General features: G+C 38.2%; 1 protein-coding gene across 7 annotated transcripts in view; it reads right to left on the bottom strand.

Moving 5' to 3' along the window:
* The window catches only part of HOOK3 (hook microtubule tethering protein 3), a 103146-nt gene that overhangs the window by 46478 nt on the left and 36860 nt on the right, over window positions 1-19808 (bottom strand). For 5 of the 7 annotated variants that reach the window (XM_052775857.1, XM_052775862.1, XM_052775858.1 and 2 more), the window contains 6 exons: window positions 19054-19104; window positions 14648-14780; window positions 12417-12484; window positions 3703-3765; window positions 2185-2268; window positions 782-945 (listed from right to left, as the gene is read on the bottom strand). In XM_052775857.1, the coding sequence (XP_052631817.1) occupies window positions 782-945; window positions 2185-2268; window positions 3703-3765; window positions 12417-12484; window positions 14648-14780; window positions 19054-19104 (563 nt within the window). The remainder of the gene's footprint in view (window positions 1-781; window positions 946-2184; window positions 2269-3702; window positions 3766-12416; window positions 12485-14647; window positions 14781-19053; window positions 19105-19808) is intronic. The other 2 variants (XM_052775860.1, XM_052775859.1) reach the window with 2 other exon arrangements.

Genomic DNA, 19808 nt, shown 5'->3' with positions numbered 1-19808 from the left:
AGCAAAACAGGCAAAAAAGGAAAGTTACGTGGCAGCTGACATAAGAATTAACAAAGGGCAACCAGAAGAGGACAGAAAGAGAAGAAAAAAGTGGCAGCATAAAGAAATACCATAGTTTCACTCACAAAGGATAGGGAAAGTACAGCAACAAGAATGAAGAGATGATGGTGAATTGGACCAGCTTTCTTCAGCAGAAGAGGCTTACACAGTCTGAAAGCAACAGTCAAAAGGACCAGGAAGGATATTTAAAGAGGAACCGTATTTCCACGTGTTGAGGAAATGCAAATGAAAAGCAGAGTTCACTTGCAGATAATCTCCATCTTTCAGATATGAAACAATTTGTTTTCAAATTCAGAGAAGGACACACTTTGCTGCATAATAATACCACCTGTAGTACTGCCCATAGCAAACTTCCAGCTAGGAATTCCTACACCCTAAAAATACAATCAGAATAATCTACATACAGGAAAGCATGCTACTTTTCATTCTCACTAATTCTGAAAAACATGGGTGAAGTGACTGCACATAAACAATTCAAAATAACTTCACAGAGTAGAGAGTAACATGTATACAGCATTTCATACTTCTTCAATGAAGAAATTATGTATTTTTTAATGCTGGAGCTTGTAAAGAGGTAAATCATAAGATGTACATCACATAAAAACTTTACTACTGTGGTTATACCACCCATTATACATAATTGCCAGCAGAACCAGAAGTATATAATTCATGTCTGTTGCCAGTTACAAACAAATAATCTGACCAAGTCTAGCTTTTCTACCTGAATGTTTCCTCCTGGAGTTGTTCTAGTTGTGTCTGCAGTTGCAAGTGCCTACGACCTGCAGGGCTGTTGGGATCTTCAATAGAATCAGACTGATTTAAACGTTCCATCAAAATCTGGTTCTCAGCGAGCAAGCTGCTCTTCTCCTCCTGGAGGGCCGCAACCTGTTGTAATAGGAGCATAAACTGGAATAACTGAGCTATCTAGCTATAGAGAGCAACTTTTTATCGTTTGTATCAACAATGGCAATACACAGGCTTCAATAATCACATTTCACAAGAATATACTGTAACATTAATGGGTATTCAATTGCTATCTGATGTAACCAACATACTGCAACATCAGGGGCAGATTTACCACACCAAAACCATAACTATTCTTAACTGTATTTCGCACAAGCATCTAAAGAAAAAGTCTCAGTTACCACAGAAGGTAACTTCATTATAATAAAAGTATGCATACTTTCGCAACAAACAAATAAAACTAGCCCTCCACAGTAAAGCTTTTAAAACTAATTTCCAAAAGAAACAATGCCTATCAATCAGACAGAATATCCAAATATGGATACGCAACGGACGGCTGTGCGCTTCCTAGATTTTTTTTAATCCAGTGGGCAACTGCAAGCAGACCTGAAACAGGAACACAGTCCCAAAGATAACTCAGTTTCCGCCAATGTTGTAAAAACAGGCAGCACTGCAAAGAACCCAAAGTGCTGCAACTCAAAGCTGAAGCATGGGTTCATATATCATTAAATAGTATAGAATTAACATGCAGGAGGAGGAGGGGAAGAGAGGGAATGTGAACATCTCAACAGAAGGAAATGCTTCAATAAAAGCTCGAATCAAGTAAACCAAAATCAACCATGACACACAAATCAGCCTCATTAATTCTAACAGTTACTGAACTGCTTGGCAAAAGCCTGAATTATACTCCAAAGTAGGGTTGCAATGGCAATGCCTTTTGGGGCTACCACTCTACACTCCTCATGTCTTCCGGACGAGGTATGCTTGATTTACAGTAAGGCTTAGTCTAAATCCATATACAGCTGACAGACTACAGTAACTTCGGATTGGGATTTAACTCTTAACTGAAACTGTTACAGCAGCATAACCTCTATTAGTTCTCTAATGCAAGAGTTGAACAACAGAGCTCAACCCCTTCCTACCTGAAAGAAAAACCATTTTGTTAGTATGAATCATCTTAATACTGGCAACATTGTATCAAGATAAGAAAACAATGAAATTCACTTAGCTAGCACAAGTAAAGCAAAATAATTACTGTGCAATTTTCATTTCCCTTTTAAAAATTATGTTTCTACACTATACTACTTGATTTCAGCTGCCTAAAAATTAACACTTCTCTTTCCCAGTTCAAAATTAATATGTACAATATAGCAAACCTACCTGCATATCTAACTCATGACATCTCTGGGCAATTTCTTCTTTTGTTGCTAGTGCTTCATTTAATTCTTCTGTAGTTTTCTTCAGCTACCATAAACAACAAACATTTATAGTTTCATCACTCTCTGTGAAGTGTCTAAAAATACTCTGAACTACATGACTGTACAATCATTTTTACATTTAGGTAATATATTAATATTTTTGAAAACTGAGGCAATTCTGCTCTTATAAAGAAGCAGAAGTGATTACTGTTTAGCCTGTATGACAGTAAAAAGTAAACATACCTAAAAGTAAGATTTGGTCTTACAAAGATACATTAGAATTATCACATCTATTCTATGAATTGAGTCAAAAAGTCCTGAAGAACTTGGGTCTGAAGAGCTCATCAACTCTGTACACTGAAAAAATTGTCAATACCACTTTTCTTTACGGATGCAGAGTGCATAATTTCAGTTTTCAATCTACTTTTCAAATACGGAAAGGACTGGAAGGTGGAATACAGGGAATGGACAATTAGGGTAAAATCTCTCTAGTCACTGGAAGCTACTCTTACTGCACAACAGGAATAGAGCCAACACAGTGAGGGAGAAGCCTACCCTCCTGAAAAAGGGCACTGAATCTTGTAAGCAGTGAGAAATATCCAGATAATTCCCTTCAAAGGTATGTTCAAAGATATGTATCTTGCAAGTTCACATATGAATGCAGTTAGGATAACATAAAAAACAGCTACACGAAAATTGGCCTGACAAAACAGGTGCATGCATATTATGTATACAGAGATATAGACATATATTATTATATATGATGAATTTTAGATGGGCCTTCCTAAACAGCATCATCATATCTTATTTTTTCAAGTTTATTTCTCAAGAGCCTGTTGACATACAAAAATTAATTCCATCTGCCAGAATTTACATACTTCTGCAGAGAAAGCATGATGGAGGAACACAGGGAACACCACTGTGCTATACTTCTTGATTACAAAAAAACTGAGGAAGTAGGAGTGTTAGCATGAGGTTGAGCCAGTAAAAGACAACTGGGTTTGCATATTCTTTAAATATATCAGACAGGGAAGGATTCTCTTTGAAAACTTCCTTTATATATTGTAACAGTTCCCAGGACTGCTTTAATGATTTTTGAGCCATATCTATGGGGTTTTTTTAAACTGACTTTGGAAGTAGGAACTGGCAAAGAAAGTTTTATTCAAATACTACCCACTTTATCCTTCTTCCTCAATACCCAAAGATTTGCACCTGCCTGCAGCTTCGCTATACTATGTCATACAGCTAAACTTGTTTTTCAAACTGAGCTTTTCTCTCCTTTAAATATACAAAATGCATAAACTGAATTTATAAAGCAAAAGGACTTGAAATACTGAAATTTAGTTTTCTTCTCCTTATTTGAATTTCCCACAAAACTCTTTCATGATTATAGAAAAAAAGACAGACTTCTTAACAACACAAAATGACTGGCCACTGATGTGCTATGATTGAAGGAAAAGAAACATCTAGTCTTAGATACCTGCCGATCAAGTTCAACGTAAGCATCATTTCCAAGAGAGACTGGAGACTCCTTACTCATCAACTGCAATTAGATTACACTGGATTAGAAAAAGCAAGGATTTACTTTTAATATAAAAGCTAAGCTTCAATGAAATAACAAGCTGATTTTAACTTTGGGGAGCTTCAACTTGACTTCATTCAGAAGTTTTTAACTTCATTTTTATGTATGACATATTCAGAAACAATTACAGAAAGAGTCTTCAGAATTTATAATACTTAACGCACTATAAAAGAAATCTTACATCATCTCTTTTTCTTCTGAAAATGCACAGTCTTTGTTTATGATGAAACCTACAGTATACTCTGCTAAGCATTTTACTGAAGTGGCAATGGAATGATGGTAGCTATCAACACACCATGCAAGACCTGCCTTTAATTGTTCTCTGCCAGTGGTTTTCATTTTTTGATCACATGGAAGTTCACATCAATTTATTTATTTAACTAAAGTTGGGGGCGTATCTATGTCAGCTAATTGGGCAAAACAAAGATGATCAAAATTCCTGCTCTGGAGTTGTCTGTAATTTGCAGATTTAAAAGGAAAGTCTATAGAGAGTATTCCTGAAATAAGTATTACAATTCCTTTTATACTAACTTATTTTTTTGCAGGAATGACTGGTAATGGCTTTAAGTCCAGAAAACATGACTTTAGGCATGACTTTAAAAAAAAAAAAGCCCTTCAAATTGACTGATGTGCTTACTAAATGATAAAAAGCTGATAAGAAACTAAATTTTCTTTCAGTAACCCACTGCTCAGCTACATACATAGTTAAAAGCTAAAATCAAATGTAACAGAAGTAGTAGCCCAAAGACCTCCTCCCACCCACTTTCAGCAAACATATTAAGGCAAAGTTATTACTGAAAGCTGTAAGATACCAAATGAGAAATATGCTGTAACTAACTCAAAAGGCAGCATTACGGAATGACACTGATGGTTTCTGTCATCCTGTCTAAACGCAAAATGTTTTATGAGTTCTCCAGTGACACAATTCATGGAAGTTACAATCAAAAAAGCCCTATCCTAACCAAAATCAGAACAAGATTTCTTTCCTAAGGCCTCCTGTCCAGTTACTCTCTCCAGAGACAGGGCTTCCATTATTCCTTCCAGAAATCAGTGCTTTTGCATTACTTTTCATTGGCAAAGTTCCTCAGATACACAGAGCTTTCATTTCTTCTCCATCCTTTCTGTTTATACCACTGTGTACAAGAGAAAAATCACTGTTTGACAATGACATCATTCAAATATTTATATACTTACGTTTCTCTCCTTTTCCCCATCTCCTTAACTGGGATTTAGCTGCGTACCACATGCTTAAATTCATCTATTTGTCCTCAACAGTTCTCAGACCTTGATGATGTTTGTTGCTAACTGCTGAATTCCTTTCATTTTGTCTACATCTTTACAGTGACAAACTACTCTGAAATGAAGCATTCCATGAAGCCCAGATTCTCTGTAAGTAACTAGAAAGTCCCTAGCCTCAGAGCTTTTCCCTGAAAAACAAAGTCATGTCTTTTTCATTACCATATATAGTGGCATTACAAACTTGTATTTAATTTAGGTCCGTGTTTTCTAAGCTGATTATAATTTTGCCATCCAAAACAAGAACTTCCAATCCCTCTCTGCTCTGTGATGTTTATAGACGTTTCAATTACTCCATTTCACTAGCTACTGTTTAAATGCTTTTCCAGATGACTAACAGGGATATCCATATTAACCAAATACTGAACTCTTCTCCCTATTCTATATCCCACAACACTGTTCGCAAACACACTTCAGACACTAAATATGTTCCACCCGTTAAGCCAGTACTTTCCAACTGGCAGGTCCCAGGCTGCATGAAGCCTGCAGAGATGTACAACATGTCCCTGACAGCCACCACCCCTTTCTGGCTGTAGCACAACTTCCTCTTCAGAAACCCAGCTTAATAGGCCTGCCCAAGACTTACTGTAGGAGGAATACAAGAGGCTGCACAACCCCCTAGAGGCCACTGTGGTGTTGCTGTTTTCTGTGGATTACCGTAAAGAAAGCAGGCTGAGGCCAATAATATAATCCCTTTATTCTTCAATGAGTTTTGCCATCTGTCCCAAAACTTCCTGTCCTTACGAACCCTTAGCACAAATGTCCAGAGGACATTAGCTGGAGAAGGATTAGGTGGCGGAGATACATGGCGTGGGTGCAGTGTGAATGTTACACAGAATTATTGGGAACGTCATGGGAATGACGCATTGTGCATGAGGCACTGAGGCCAAAAGCCACAGGCAGATGACTGACTCAATGCAACAAGAAGCATCTTGCAATCTTATGACCTGTGATATTGTGGCGATGCTAAAGAAGAAATCTAAGTGATTGTGCTGCGTCCAGTAGCATGACCAGACAAGGAACAGGAACGAGATTGCCAGATTATTCACAAGTAATAACAGGAATCCAACTTCTGATCATCAGTTAACAATAAACTGAAGTTAAGTGGGGAGAGTTATCAGGGTGAGAGAGTGCTTCCATCTTTTCCGTACACATCTCCCCACACATTGGAGACAACAGTGGTATATATAACCAAGTTACCTTGACTGTGCTCTGCTTCTGAATTGCCTCTACCCAGTTTCTCCCTGCTTAGTAGCAAACACTTTACCACAAACAGCACAGCTAATAGGGTACAACTCTACCCACTTATCCAAACTTCTCTCTCTTCAGTAAGATTTACCAAAAAATTCAAGAAAAGTTTTACTGAATGCTGTTTTAGGATTGCATACAGATATGTATGTCAACTCAAAGCAAACACTACACCTTCCATCCACCTAAAAAAGCATAAGGTAACAGACTTGCCTAGTTTCCCCCTATTCTTCACTTCATTTCTTGTCCACCAGCATTCTCAGATACTATTGAAGTTTAGAGCTCCAAAACACTCATTTCATCAGTTACCTGCTTGATGGCATACTAGCTCTTTCTGCATTATTTGCTACTAATCTGATGATACTAGTAGGCTGTTATTAATTTTTAAAGCAAACTTACTTACTGTGTTCTGCTATATATCTCCTTTACTTACAAGCTCGCATTCAGACAAATTCCTGAAATACTGCTCTAGTTCAGTGCTTCACATGCAGCCTGCAAGTGTGATATTAGAACACATGGTCTTAACAGGTATGGGTCAATGCCAGTACTTTTGAGTAGCAAACTTTATTTCATTTCTATTTCAGCTGACTGACTCAAAAGAACAAAAAGCAGAAGGAAGTGGCCTTCTCATTCCCCCTCCACAGCTGCAAGTTTTCTTTTCTTCAGAAGCAAACTACAGGCGGGCATAAAGGTCTACCTTCACAATTTTGCAGTGCTGGAACTGGTTTTCAGCTCCAAACTCACAATGTAGCTAAAGTATAGTATTATCTATTTTCACATGTACCTTTAATGGATGATGATGATGTGCAGAGATTTTAAAAGTGAATTGATTATAAAAAGGGAAATCAAAAAAGTGCCTGCAAAATCAAGCAGCTGCATTAGGCCTCTACAGTAGAAGGAAGAGTCTGCTTAAGAGCTTCCCACAGTGAAAAAGCAAGCAACTAGTATTTACTTCCTTGCTCTTTTTCTGGTTTATTTTGCATATTTAGAATGAAGACTTGAAGTAGCACAAGTACTTGTTCAAATAATCAGAAAGTCATTTAAAATCAAAACAGCTTATTCTGTGGTGAAGAGGTCAGTCTGGATTTTAAATGGTATGATAACCAGGACATGACAATTTTTATAGCTCTCTGTGTGGTGTTATGAGAAGCAGTTGTCATTCCCTGTTATCCTTTACAACTATACATTTTCATGCTTATAGCTTTGGTACGATGTCTTACAAAATACTTTGTAAGATCTGCTAATTTTATATTATTAAAACCTTCACTTCTTAACTGCTTTGCTTGTGAAATGTGAACAAGTTGTGTTGTCATGGATACATAAAGATTAGGGAAGGGGTAAAACTATCACAAAAACTGCATGCATGAATAACCTGAATTTCGAATGCTTTTTTTCCCTACACATGATTTGCATGATTTTGCAAATGCAGCTGCACCACTTAGTTGATGATGTTAAAAGTTCAAAACATTTGCTTTTTCTGAAATGCTTCTTCTACAGTTGCTAACATTGTACAAGCTCATTTAAGTGCCCGTGAAACAATGTCAAAATCCAGCTTCTGTATTCAGAAGGTTGTTTTTCTTTTGTAAAGCATCTTTTTGTTTGTTTGCTTTTTAAGAGTCAAGGCTATGTATGACACAGTGTGTATCCTTTAATGCAGCTGAACTTTCTTCCTCCTCCAATACTGCTGACAGACCCAAGGAAATATTTTTCTATCATTTTGTAGCTATTCAAAAACCACTTTTACTTCAGACAAGATGAACCTTCAAACAGTCAGGACAAAACACAGGGGGAAAAAACCCACAAAACCAAACAATTTCTACTTTGTGGAAGTAACACAGACAGTATTAATCCAGACAGGAAGTACCTTTTGCTATGCGCCCCAGACAAGCTTTGACACTAGCTCCAGTACTTTCCTGTTAAGAGCCTATTCTGACTCTCAACTTGACCTGCACAGACACCTGCTAAGTGATCAAGTTTACATATGTTCTAAACAGCAAAGGCAAACAATTTCACCAGCTACCACTTTCATCAATAATGAACTTGGCTGCTCAAAGAAAAGACTTAGGAAAATGACAGCAGAATTTCTAAAGGATGTCAAAGAAAGGAGAGGAAATGAAAGAGAAATACATAATGGCCAAAATAATTTCTATAAGGCAAGATTTTTGGCCTTTAAAAAAATCCTGCAAATTATGAAATTAAAAATGTTACATTATACATAGTAATATATTAATTGCAAGTAATAATAGATTATAATAATACAAACAGAATATAGGAGTATACATTACAGAATATATAATACATAATTTATACTTTTTGTAATATTTTTGATAGCTGTATCGTCCTTCTCTTCCTCTGTCTTGTGCACAGCTTGCATTTAGAAATGCACACCTGCAGATTAGAATCTAAGAATCTAAGTGGTGGCAGCACAACAGATCAATTTGACTGCACTGAAAAAATAACAGAAAAGCATTGTTCAATTTATAAAATCTTTATGGAGCATAAGGCATATTTTATTATTAATATTTTACTTTAAACATTTAAATGAGTGAAGAAAGGAAATGCTGAAGAGTCACAAGTTACTAAAAAAATCAAAATAACCAAATAAAATTTAAAACATAAAATGCTGCTTCTTCCATTTAAACATCAGCTTCTTCATGCAAAAAACAGAAAGAACAGGTCAGAGGCTTGTTCTACTGTGCCTCATGAAATATTTTCATGAGTAAGTTGATTTATGAAAAGCAAAGAAGTATCAAAACACATTGATATGTGCTTTGCTGAAACAGAAAAACAAATTACATAATACATCAGTAAAGCTTAGAGGTCTTTTTACATACCTAATTTTGAAAAAAGAGTACCTGCATGTCAAACACTTTGAAATGTTTAGATTAGGCGACATACCAACTTTTCAAATATGCATATATAGCTACTTTCCTAGGCACTTTATTATGGTGTCTCCTACATATTGCTTAGTCCAAGTCACTTGAGTCCAATAAATAGAAAAACCTCCTTAAATCCAGTGAAGTTTCACCCCTCCAAAGACACAGACTGCAGGTGCAGCTCTGAAAAGACTCTCTGGATCTGAACTCTTGTTAGAATCACAGAATATCTCGAATTAGAAGGGACCCATAAGGATCATTGAGTCCAACACTACCTAAAACTGAACCATATGACTAAGAGCATCGTCCAGACACTCCTTGGAAGTCTGACAGGCTTGGTGCTGTGACCACTTCCGTGGGGAGCCTGTTCCAGTGACTGACCACCCTCTCGGTGAAGAACCTTTTCCTAGTGTCCAGTCTGAACTTCCCCTGATGCAGCTTCATTCCATTTCCTCGTGTTCTACCACTGGTCACCAGAGAGAGGAGATCAGCACCTCCTCCTCCACTGCCCCTCTTAAGGAAGTTGTAGACTGCGATGAGGGCACCCCTCAACCTTCTCTTCTCCGAGCTGAACAAACCAAGTGACCTCAGCTGCTTCTCATAAATCTTACCCTCAAAACCTTCCACCATCTTGGTCACTCTCCTCTGGACATACTTCAATAACTTGATGTCCTTCTTACATTGAGGTGCCCAAAACTGCACGCAGTACTCGAGGTGAGGCTGCACCAGTGCGGCACAGAGTGGGACCATCACCTCCCTCGACTGGCTAGCTATGCTGTGCTTGATGCAGTCTAGGACACAGTTGGCCCTTGGCGCTGCCAGGGCACACTGTTGACTGATATTCAACTTGCCATCAACCCAAACCCCCAGATCTCTTTCCATGGGGCTGTTCTCCAGCCTCTCATCCCCCAATTTGTACATGTAAGCAGGATTACCCTGTCCCAGGTATAGAATCCAGCACTTGCTCTTGTTAAATTTCATACAGTTGGTGACTGCCCAGCTCTTTAGTCTAACCAGATCTCCCTTTAAGGCCGCTCTACCCTCGAGGGAGTCCACAGATTCTCCTAGTTTAGTATCATCAGCAAACTTCCTTAATGTACATTTGATTCCTGTGTCCAGATCATTTATAAAAACATTATAGAGCACTAGCCCTAAAATTGACCCCTGGGGAACCCCACTGGTGACTGGCTGCGAGTCTGATGTAACCCCATTTACTATAATTCTTTGAGCCCAACCCATCAGTAAGTTGCTCACCCAACATATTACGGACTTATCTAAATGTATGCCTGATGTTTTGTCCTGAAGGATACTGTGAGAGACAGCATCAAAAGCTTTGCTAAAATCCCAAAACTCCATATCTACTGGCTTCCCTTGGTCAACTAGATGGGCAACCTTGTCATAAAAGGAAATTAAGTTAGTTAAGCAGGACTTTCCCCTCGTGAACCCGTGCTGGCTATGACCAATGACTGCATTGTCTCTCAAGTGTCTTTCAGTAATCCCCATCTTCTCCATAATTCTGCCAGGAACTGAAATGAGACAGAACTCTAATTACCAGGGTCTTCCTTCTTTCCCCTCTTGAAAATTGGGACAACTTTTGCCAGCTTCCAGTCAACTGGGACCTCTCCAGACTCCGAAGAATGTTGAAAAATAATGGAGGGAGGTCCTGCTCTCGAAGTGTCTCAAAGTTTTTGAGACACTTTCTGACCTCTTCAATAAGCACCTAAGATCCTCCTCATTTGGTTCTGAATGCCTTGGATTTCTATGCAGCTTGGAAGACAGCATTAAAATCGCTCAGAACTGCATCAGTACCTGAATAGTAAGCTTTCTGATTCACTAAGTTTCAAAAATCTGTTACAGATAGAACAGACCCTCATCCTGTGATTTCTCCTCCACATCTCTGAGAAAGGGCACAAACACTAAACAATTTCAATGTCTACTCATCAAATGCCAAAAAATGTGGGCTACTTCATATCTGGCTATTTTTTCAAATGAAGGGGATTTTTACAAAAATCAAACAGAAGATTTTCAACAGAAGGAGGGAGGGTAGAAGGTTTTCTATTTTAAGACAGTGCAGAATAAAATGATGCTGGAAGTTGGGTTTAAAAAGAGGGCATTAGAAAAATCCACCAAAACATTGTATTATAGTTAAAAAGAATGCAAAAGTAAAATATCCCAAAACTCAGGCAAACTGATGCTTGGCAGCACTGCCTGGAAGATGATTTAGCATAAGGATTCTTTCAATGCTGATTTCAAAAGTCCTCTCTGCAACATTATAGATAGCAGTCACACACAGACAACAGGATGTATGACTGCATGGATACAGCATTGGTCAAAGTGGTAATACGGGAAGGGGTTCCTGTAGGCTCACCAACATCTCTTTCTCTATTCAGACATTACATAAAAGTGAAATTGCTCTAGAAATCAATATGGAATTTGGTTTCTCTTGTTCAGGTTCAGAAGAAATGGGATTACCAGCAATTTCCTGCTTTCCTTAGTGGCCTGCCCTGCAGTAAACCTCCATCTATGAAGACTGATAGGTGCTTCACTTATATGCACTTTGGGCTCCTAAGAAGTCACATGGGGGCTTCATTGCTATAGTGGTCACTAACACTGTGGTTTAATTTTCACTGTGGTTTTAATTTACTACTGAACAGCACTTTCACAAAATACACTGCAGAATACTTACTAACTTGTAAAAACATATTAGCACAAATAGCTTCATTAGCTTATTCATAACACTACAGCTGACGAAAGAATACTCTGCTATCCATTTCTCTGTCTTTTCAATTATCCAATAAAACAAAACAAAACAATTCATGGAGTCTTGCAATTCCAACATACAAATTCTGAAGAAGTTTTACAGTATTTGGTTACTCACATAAAAGCAGTCTAGTGCACTTCAGGAGCCACAGGGTAGGGAAGGTAAAGGAAAGGGAACCCAGTATCAAAAGTATCTAGAAGTTTCAATCTTCTAGATTTAAAGAAAAGTGGGACATTCAACCAGAGTTCCTTGACATAAAGAATCTTTACTGATTTGTTTCTCTAAGGAAAAATAAATATTTTTCAATGTACAACAGCAAAATCTATGCCCCTTCTTTACTTCCAGCTAAGTTTTTCCAAGGTGGGAAAAAGCATACTTTTCTAAAATACTGAAAGGCTGAACTTTTACACACTGTGGACATCCCAGCATACCTCCTGAATGGCTGTCATGACAACATGTTGAACCGATTCTTCCATCATCATTATGGTCTGGATGTACTCTGAAAATAAGAGCATTCTGAAATGTTACTGTTGAAACTGAAGTCACACAGAACATGAGGTCAGAAGCTGCATCCTTTCTACAAAATGAGTAGGTGCCACAGATGACACTGAAATGTATAATTACCAGTCAAGTCCCACCCCAACAAACTCAACAAGACTTTATCAGAAGTCCATTCAGACATAAATTCAGGCTCATTGGAACTCTGCAACAATGAAAAATGTACACGATTGTTATCCTTTTTTTTTTTTTCCTTCTGGCATCTCACACTTCTGAAATAATTACTTATGCTCCTTTTCTCACTTTGTATAGCCTGAATAGTTTGGGAACAAGTACATGATCCACGCATAGGTTGCCCTTTTCCATAAGTTTAACAATAATGTCCTGCCTTCCTAAGCATCGTCATTTCAAGGCATTTTCATATCCATTCCTGGTTTCTGTTCTTATTTCTGTGCTATATCACAAATGAGTCCCCTTAATTTTTTCATTCCTCACCTACGTGTAGATGTGAGCTACACAGCAGGTACCTTGTAAGATGATACAGTGCTTTGAAAGACAAATTCCGACATTTAGATCAAGTCAAGGAGTTTATGACTTGCCCAGTATCATATGGTTTCCAGTCAGATATGATCACCTTTACATGCGACCTGTATTTTTTTAATGATTTGCTCAAAAGGAAAATTGCTGGGAATCAGTCACCTCAAAGTGATTAATTGCCAAGTCTCACTCAAAGTACATAAAACTAGACTGTTCCAGTATTTCAAACATAACATTTTTAATGTCCAGACTGAAAGAGTATGAGAAACATGGAAATAAAATATACTTCCCACTGGAGGATGCCAAATACTCACCAAAAGTAAGGAAGTTAATTTTACATAAAACAGAGAGGACAGGAGGCCTAATAAACAGAGTTATTTATGTACTCATGGAAGAAAATTACCTCTATTTTAATTAATAGGATAGCCAGACTATCTCCTGATTAAGGGAAGAATAAAAGTAATTTCAGAAGGAGAAATTAAAGTGATTTAGACACCTGAGAAAACTGGAAAGGGGAAAATAGCTATAAAAGCTAAGATGCACCATGCAAGAGGAAGACAAAAGGTCTGAAACCCTGGCTGCCATTTTGTCAGAAAACAAACCAAAATGAGCTAAATCAGGAAGGGACAGATAATCTGATGCGGCTTTAATGTAAATACAGCAAACAGATTTATTTACCCACATGTGTATTTAATAATATGTTCCTATGCTTCCTGTTTTAAGTGTTAAGAATAAATGTTTGTAGTTGGTTTGTTACCTTAACCTAGCTTGAATTAAGTGTAATTTAAGGTGACTGGGTAACAATAAGACACCCTGCACCCAAGGCAAGTTTAGACTATGAGATTTGGGACACTTCAACAAGTGTCTCCGTTGTTCATCACATCCTCTGTGGCATGTGCAGGAGAAATGAATGGCTCCCTATTTTACCTGCGCAGGACAGATAGACAGTTGGTGCCATGGGAATCAAGAGAGGCAGAAGTCTCTTTCAGTGGCTGCTGAAGTGGGATTCAATCGGCTAACAGATGCCTCAAGCGATATTTTGGATGCCTTTAAGGTATCATCACATGCTCAGTCTTCAGCTGCTGTCCAGAAGGGCGTTATTGCCAACATTACTTTTTCCTATTTGCCAACCCCACGCAAAAGTCTCAGAAACTACAGTATCCCACATCACACCAGACATATCTTCAGACCAACACCCAGTCACACTGATGGCTCTAAGGCCATGTAGTAAGATGCTGACAGGAACGCATTCCTAAAACCAAGAGTCATACAGGATAGTGCAACAATCACATTTTTTGGTTCTTAACTATCCCGATCTACCTCATAAATGGTTAAAGGGTGGGCCCAAGAATTTTCCTTTGCAGAGTGCCTTTTCAGCTCAGCAAACAAAAATTGAAAATATGTATGTTGGAAGCAAAACCACTTCCACAGTTTGAGACTCCAAAACTAGTGAAGCTTATAACGAAACAACAATTTTTATCTGTAGGACAAAATAATGTCATCACTGAAAAAAATACGTTTGTCTCTGACAGCAACCTGAGAGGTATAATTTTTCTCTTAAGTAGCTACACAACAAGCTGTATTTTCATTCACTGCCTGGAAGAAACATGCTTTCAAAATTTAATACCTTGCTTCTGTTCACAATTCACAGCGCATCCCAAAATAAGCTGAAGCATTCTCCCAAGCTCTGCAGCATCAGCGTGCTCTCCAATCAGGTTAACATCAGGAAGCGTGAAGTCATCAATCTGCTGCCCTAGAATCTGCATAAAGACCCAATACATACATGTCTGTATCACTATACAAATACATACACACACATTTCAAAATACAAATATGATTCAGAATGAACAAGAGCAATTCACTCATACTTTAACATAGTTTTCAATCCACCTTTGCAACAAACTAAATTGCCTAACACCTAACATCCAAATATTAAACCATACTGCTTGACACAACTAATATTTGGGAGAAGACAAACCTGACAGTCTCAATGTGGCAGGTTGACCCTGGCTGAACGCCAGGTGCCCACCAAAGCCATTCTATCACTCCCCCATCCTCAGCTGGACAGGGGAGACAAAATATAACAAAGGGCTCATGGGTTGAGATAAGGACAGAAGAGATCACTCACCAATTACCATCACGGGCAAAACAGACTCGGCTTGGGGAAAATTAACTCAATTTACTACCAATCAACCAGAGTGGGGTAATGAGAAATAAAACCAAATCTCAGAACACCTTCCCTCCACCTCTCCTTTCTTCCCAGGCACAACTTCACTCCCGGATTCTCTATCTACCCCCCTCAGTGGCACAGGGGGATGGGGAATGGGGTTTACGGTCAGTTCATCACACATTATTTCTGCCGCTTCTTCCTCCTCAGAGGCAGGACTCATCATACTCTTCCCCTGCTCCAGCATGGGCTCCCTCCCACAGGAGACAGTCCTCCACAAACTTCTCCAACATGGTCCTTCCCACGGGCTGCAGTTCTTCACCAACTGCTCCAGCATGGGTCCCTCCACGGCGTGCAGTCCTTCAGGAGCACACTGCTCCAGCGTGGGTCACCCGTGGGGTCACAAGTCCTGCCAGAAAACCTGCTCCAGCGTGGGATCCTCTCTCCACAGATCCACAGGTCCTGCCAGGAGCCTGCTCCAGCGTGGGATTCCCATGGGGTCACAGCCTCCTTTGGGCATCCACCTGCTCCAGCGTGGGGTCCTTCACAGGCTGCGGGTGGATATCTGCTCCACCGTGGACCTCCATGGGCTGCAGGGGGACAGCCTGCCTCACCATGGTCTTCACCACGGGCTGCAGGGGAATCTCTGCTCCGGTGCCTGGAGCATCTCCTCCCTGTCCTTCTTCACTGACCTTGCTGTCTGCAGAGTTGTTTCTCTTACATGTTCTCACTCCTCTCTCTGGCTGCCATTTCTGTCTGTCCCAGTAACTTTTTTCCCTTCTTAAATATGTTATCACAGAGGCGCTACTACTATCGCTGATTGTCTCGGCCTTGGCCGGCGGCGAGTGTGTCTTAGGGCTGGTTGGTATTGGCTCTGTCAGACACAGGGGAAGCTTCCAGCAGCTTCTCACAGAAGCCACCCCTGCAACCGCCCCCCCCCCCCCCCCCGCCTACCAAAACCTTGCCACACAAAGCCAATACATTCAACTAATAAGAAACTATTAGTTTCAAACTTAGCAAGATTTTTTTCTTGAGATAAGAAAGGTAGCAAAGGCAGGCTTCCATATTGATCAACAGCACATGGATAACTAATTTTTTTTTTTAAAGCATTCCATTTAAAAAAAAACCCTGTATGCCTAAAAACACCTTATGTAGCATAAAATATTATACACAAATCTCACATTTCTTATCACTAGGAAGCCAGAAATTGAAATATTTCACTTATACAATACGTGTGTCTAGCACTGATGGATGACAAATGTAAGACAGTAAAGAACTCAATCACTCAGCCTCACACTTTCAGAAAACTGAAGGATAGTTAGCAAATTTCAGAGCTAAGAAAGCTGGTTCCATCGAAGAGAATTTGAGGTAGTAGTACAATACATAATTAAACAGCCCACATGCAGAAAGAGGAAAAAAACCCAAAACAATAGAACCCATGTGACTTACAATTAATGTAATCTGATTTATAATTAAGTAGGATTTATATTAATGATTGTCAGTAGAAGGAATTAAACAATTCTGCTAAACTGTTAATAAAGATCTTTAAGGGGGCTGAAAATATGAATATGAAATATGGAATTAAACAGATCTGACACATTAATTGCAGATAAAAAGAAACTGTCACTTCTTAAGCAGGGTGCAATACAGAAACAATGACTATGGAGGGAATCAGTCATTTGTTTGCTGGATGCCCTTTTTCGTGTTAATACTCAAGAAAAACAGAAAATCAGGTAAAGGTATTTATAAAAAACATTTAACAGAAGTATATGAAGAATACACGGAAATCAAGCCATTCAAAAGTTTGCCAGGGTTGGGCTTTGTGGAACTGTTGTGGTTGAGTTTGTTCTTGTTTTGTATGGTGGTTTTTGTATTGTTTTTTTAAACAGCTTTCTCAAAAGAATGAGCACCAACACTACTAAGAAATCTCTGTATATTTTAAAGGACCCAGATTCATTCTTGTTGGAAAAGACTTCCTTTAGGTCATTCTAGTGAGAAAACAAGAATTCTGTGAATGCATCAAGCACAACGGAAAATATTACCTTTGTACATAGACTGCAATAATACAGTAAAGCACAATATTCTTTGAATTATACAAATCTGATATGTGTTTATATATTGATCTGTTGTTCCTGAATTTCTTTCAAATGCAATGCCGGATTTAAGTTAATAGTACTACAATGGCTTCACAGTTACTGATAATGTAATTGCTGTTGAAGAAAGCTGAAGGGAAGACGCATATCAGCAGGCACTATGAAGAAACCAAGGATGCGAAGTTGTAAACAGAGGATTTTGAAATAAACATGAGATACAATTTTAGTTCAACAACAACAAAAATCTGAAAGAAATATGAAAACAAAGGATAGACTCTGCAATAAATATCTTGAGATGAAGAAGAGCATTTTTCCCCGTTTAAAAAATAAAAGATCTTTACAAAAGAATGCAAGTTTCAATTCCAGAGCAGCAGAGTTCTGCAGCAAGATTACTGGGGGAATAACAAAGCATGTAAGTTACAAATAGGTAACTTTGGCTTCTTGTTCTGCCATATTGACAAAGAGAGCAATGTAGAATAGCTATTGAAAGACTGTCCTCATGAACGCAATACATATTTTTATATTTCTGAAGATGAAGAAAATTAGCATATACACTTTTCAAAGGCATTTAGCTACATCAGGTAAAATCCATATACATTCAACATCTGTATTTTTGTAGAAGGTGACTGCTAGGAGAGGAAATCAGGTTGAGGAAAACATAACCAGGATTCATAGTAGAATCCAGATCATCTCCCTTATCAGCACAAGCATCGCCTTAGCAGAAAAAAAAACCAGAAACCAAACCAAAATCCAGTCAAACTTATAAATGTGCATTACCTTTGCAGAACTTAACCAACTTGAAACAGCTAAAAACTTGCGTAGTAGTAAAGTTTTCACACCAGAAACTTAATCAACATATATGCCAACTAGCCAAAAAGAAGCTGGCATCACTTTGTCATAGTAATATTAAATGTCTATAACAAAACCCTATTTGTTTCCTTCTAGAATTGTAAGTTATGACCAGTTTGTTTAAACATCAATTTTCAAAATTTATTTCAACATGGATACCTGACCATTTATTGAATATGAGCTTGTAAGTCTAATTTTTTCTTTCTGAAAATCTGTTCGTTTTTAAGACTTAAGTTTATTAACAAATATCTTCCTCTCCAAAGCATTTATGACAAGCTGATATTTTGAGACATGCAATTTCCAGAACATACATATTATGGATTTTGTGCTGCAGCCTGTACGGATCAATTTGCCTCAAAACATCACTGAAACTAAAAGCATATTTCAGCTGAAGATCCACCACAGAAAAAAATACTGTATTGTATCTCCTCTGAAGTGGTTCATTTCTGAGTTTGCTCAATAGTCTGAGAGAATGCCAAAGGCAGACTCCAATATCCCAGGATTAAAACATTTTCTTGAAAATTTTAATGTGGGGAGAGTCTAAAAATGCTCTTTACTCTCTCTCCTCAAGAGAAAAAAAAGGAAAGAGGCAGTCTTCAGCTGGAGCAGAGGAGGGGGAAAAAAAAAAAAAAAATCAAGCACAGGTCCTGTTAAATTCCATCATCAGAACATAGTCAGCAAAGACATCTACTGTCTGTATGACAGAATTTGCACACCATACTCCTCTGGAAGGTCTGAGTATTCAATAAAGCATGTGAGAAGTTTTAGAGAAGGCTAACACCTGGGAAAAGGCCATGAAACACTGTATGCCAAATACTTTGCAAGAAAAAGTCAGAACTTAATCAGTACAACATAATTTACATTAAACAGGTTAACTGAAATATGCAACAAAAAGGAATGTAGATAACTTAAAACAGTTCCTACCTCATGGTTGTAATCCAATATTCCTTTTAAAATTTTCTTCAGATTGCTTACCTATTTGACAAGAAGAAGGAAATACAATAAATAGAGTGAATAAATTACAGAGAAATGATCATAAAGTAGGCAATCACAGAAGACTCACACAAAAGAATCATACAATTATATCTATTTGCACAATGAGACTTTCTGTTTGAGCAGTTTAATTTAGAATCATGAAAGTTATGCAATAGTCCCTTATGATCGGACTTCCAGACACCTGATCACAAATCCTTACTAACTGACAGAACCCATTTAAATTTATGAAAAACATCACATTGTCTTGGACAGGCTTTAGATCAGACTCTATAGCATGAACCTTTTTTGGAGTACTTGTTTATCTTAGGATTATTGTTGTATCCAGAAGTTGAAACATTCTTTTCCTCCTGTCTTCTCTTAAAGTATCTTAGTGATCTACTTTCTGCAGAGATAAACCTCTTCTTGCAAACCAAAACCAGCTACTGCTCAATATCCCCCTTTATTTCCAACCTAAGTAAGCTTAATTTATTAACTTTCTCATGAATTATTCCTCTTATTTCTTTCATTTTTGTTCACACACCCCCTCCCCCAGTTCTTTACAATTGAATGTCTGTCTTACAGTATCAAGGCAAAATTCACATTTCTCAGCGATGCCTTCACTGCCATACAAAGATAGCTTCTGTTCACTTGCATAACCAATGGCATCAGTTAAGTGTCTCCTGCTGTACAGAATCTATGCCACA

The sequence above is a fragment of the Harpia harpyja genome, chromosome Z, assembly GCF_026419915.1.
Source record: "Harpia harpyja isolate bHarHar1 chromosome Z, bHarHar1 primary haplotype, whole genome shotgun sequence".
Taxonomy (NCBI): domain Eukaryota; kingdom Metazoa; phylum Chordata; class Aves; order Accipitriformes; family Accipitridae; genus Harpia; species Harpia harpyja.
Note: the sequence above shows the minus strand (reverse complement) of the source record. Positions and strands in the feature narration are given on the sequence as shown.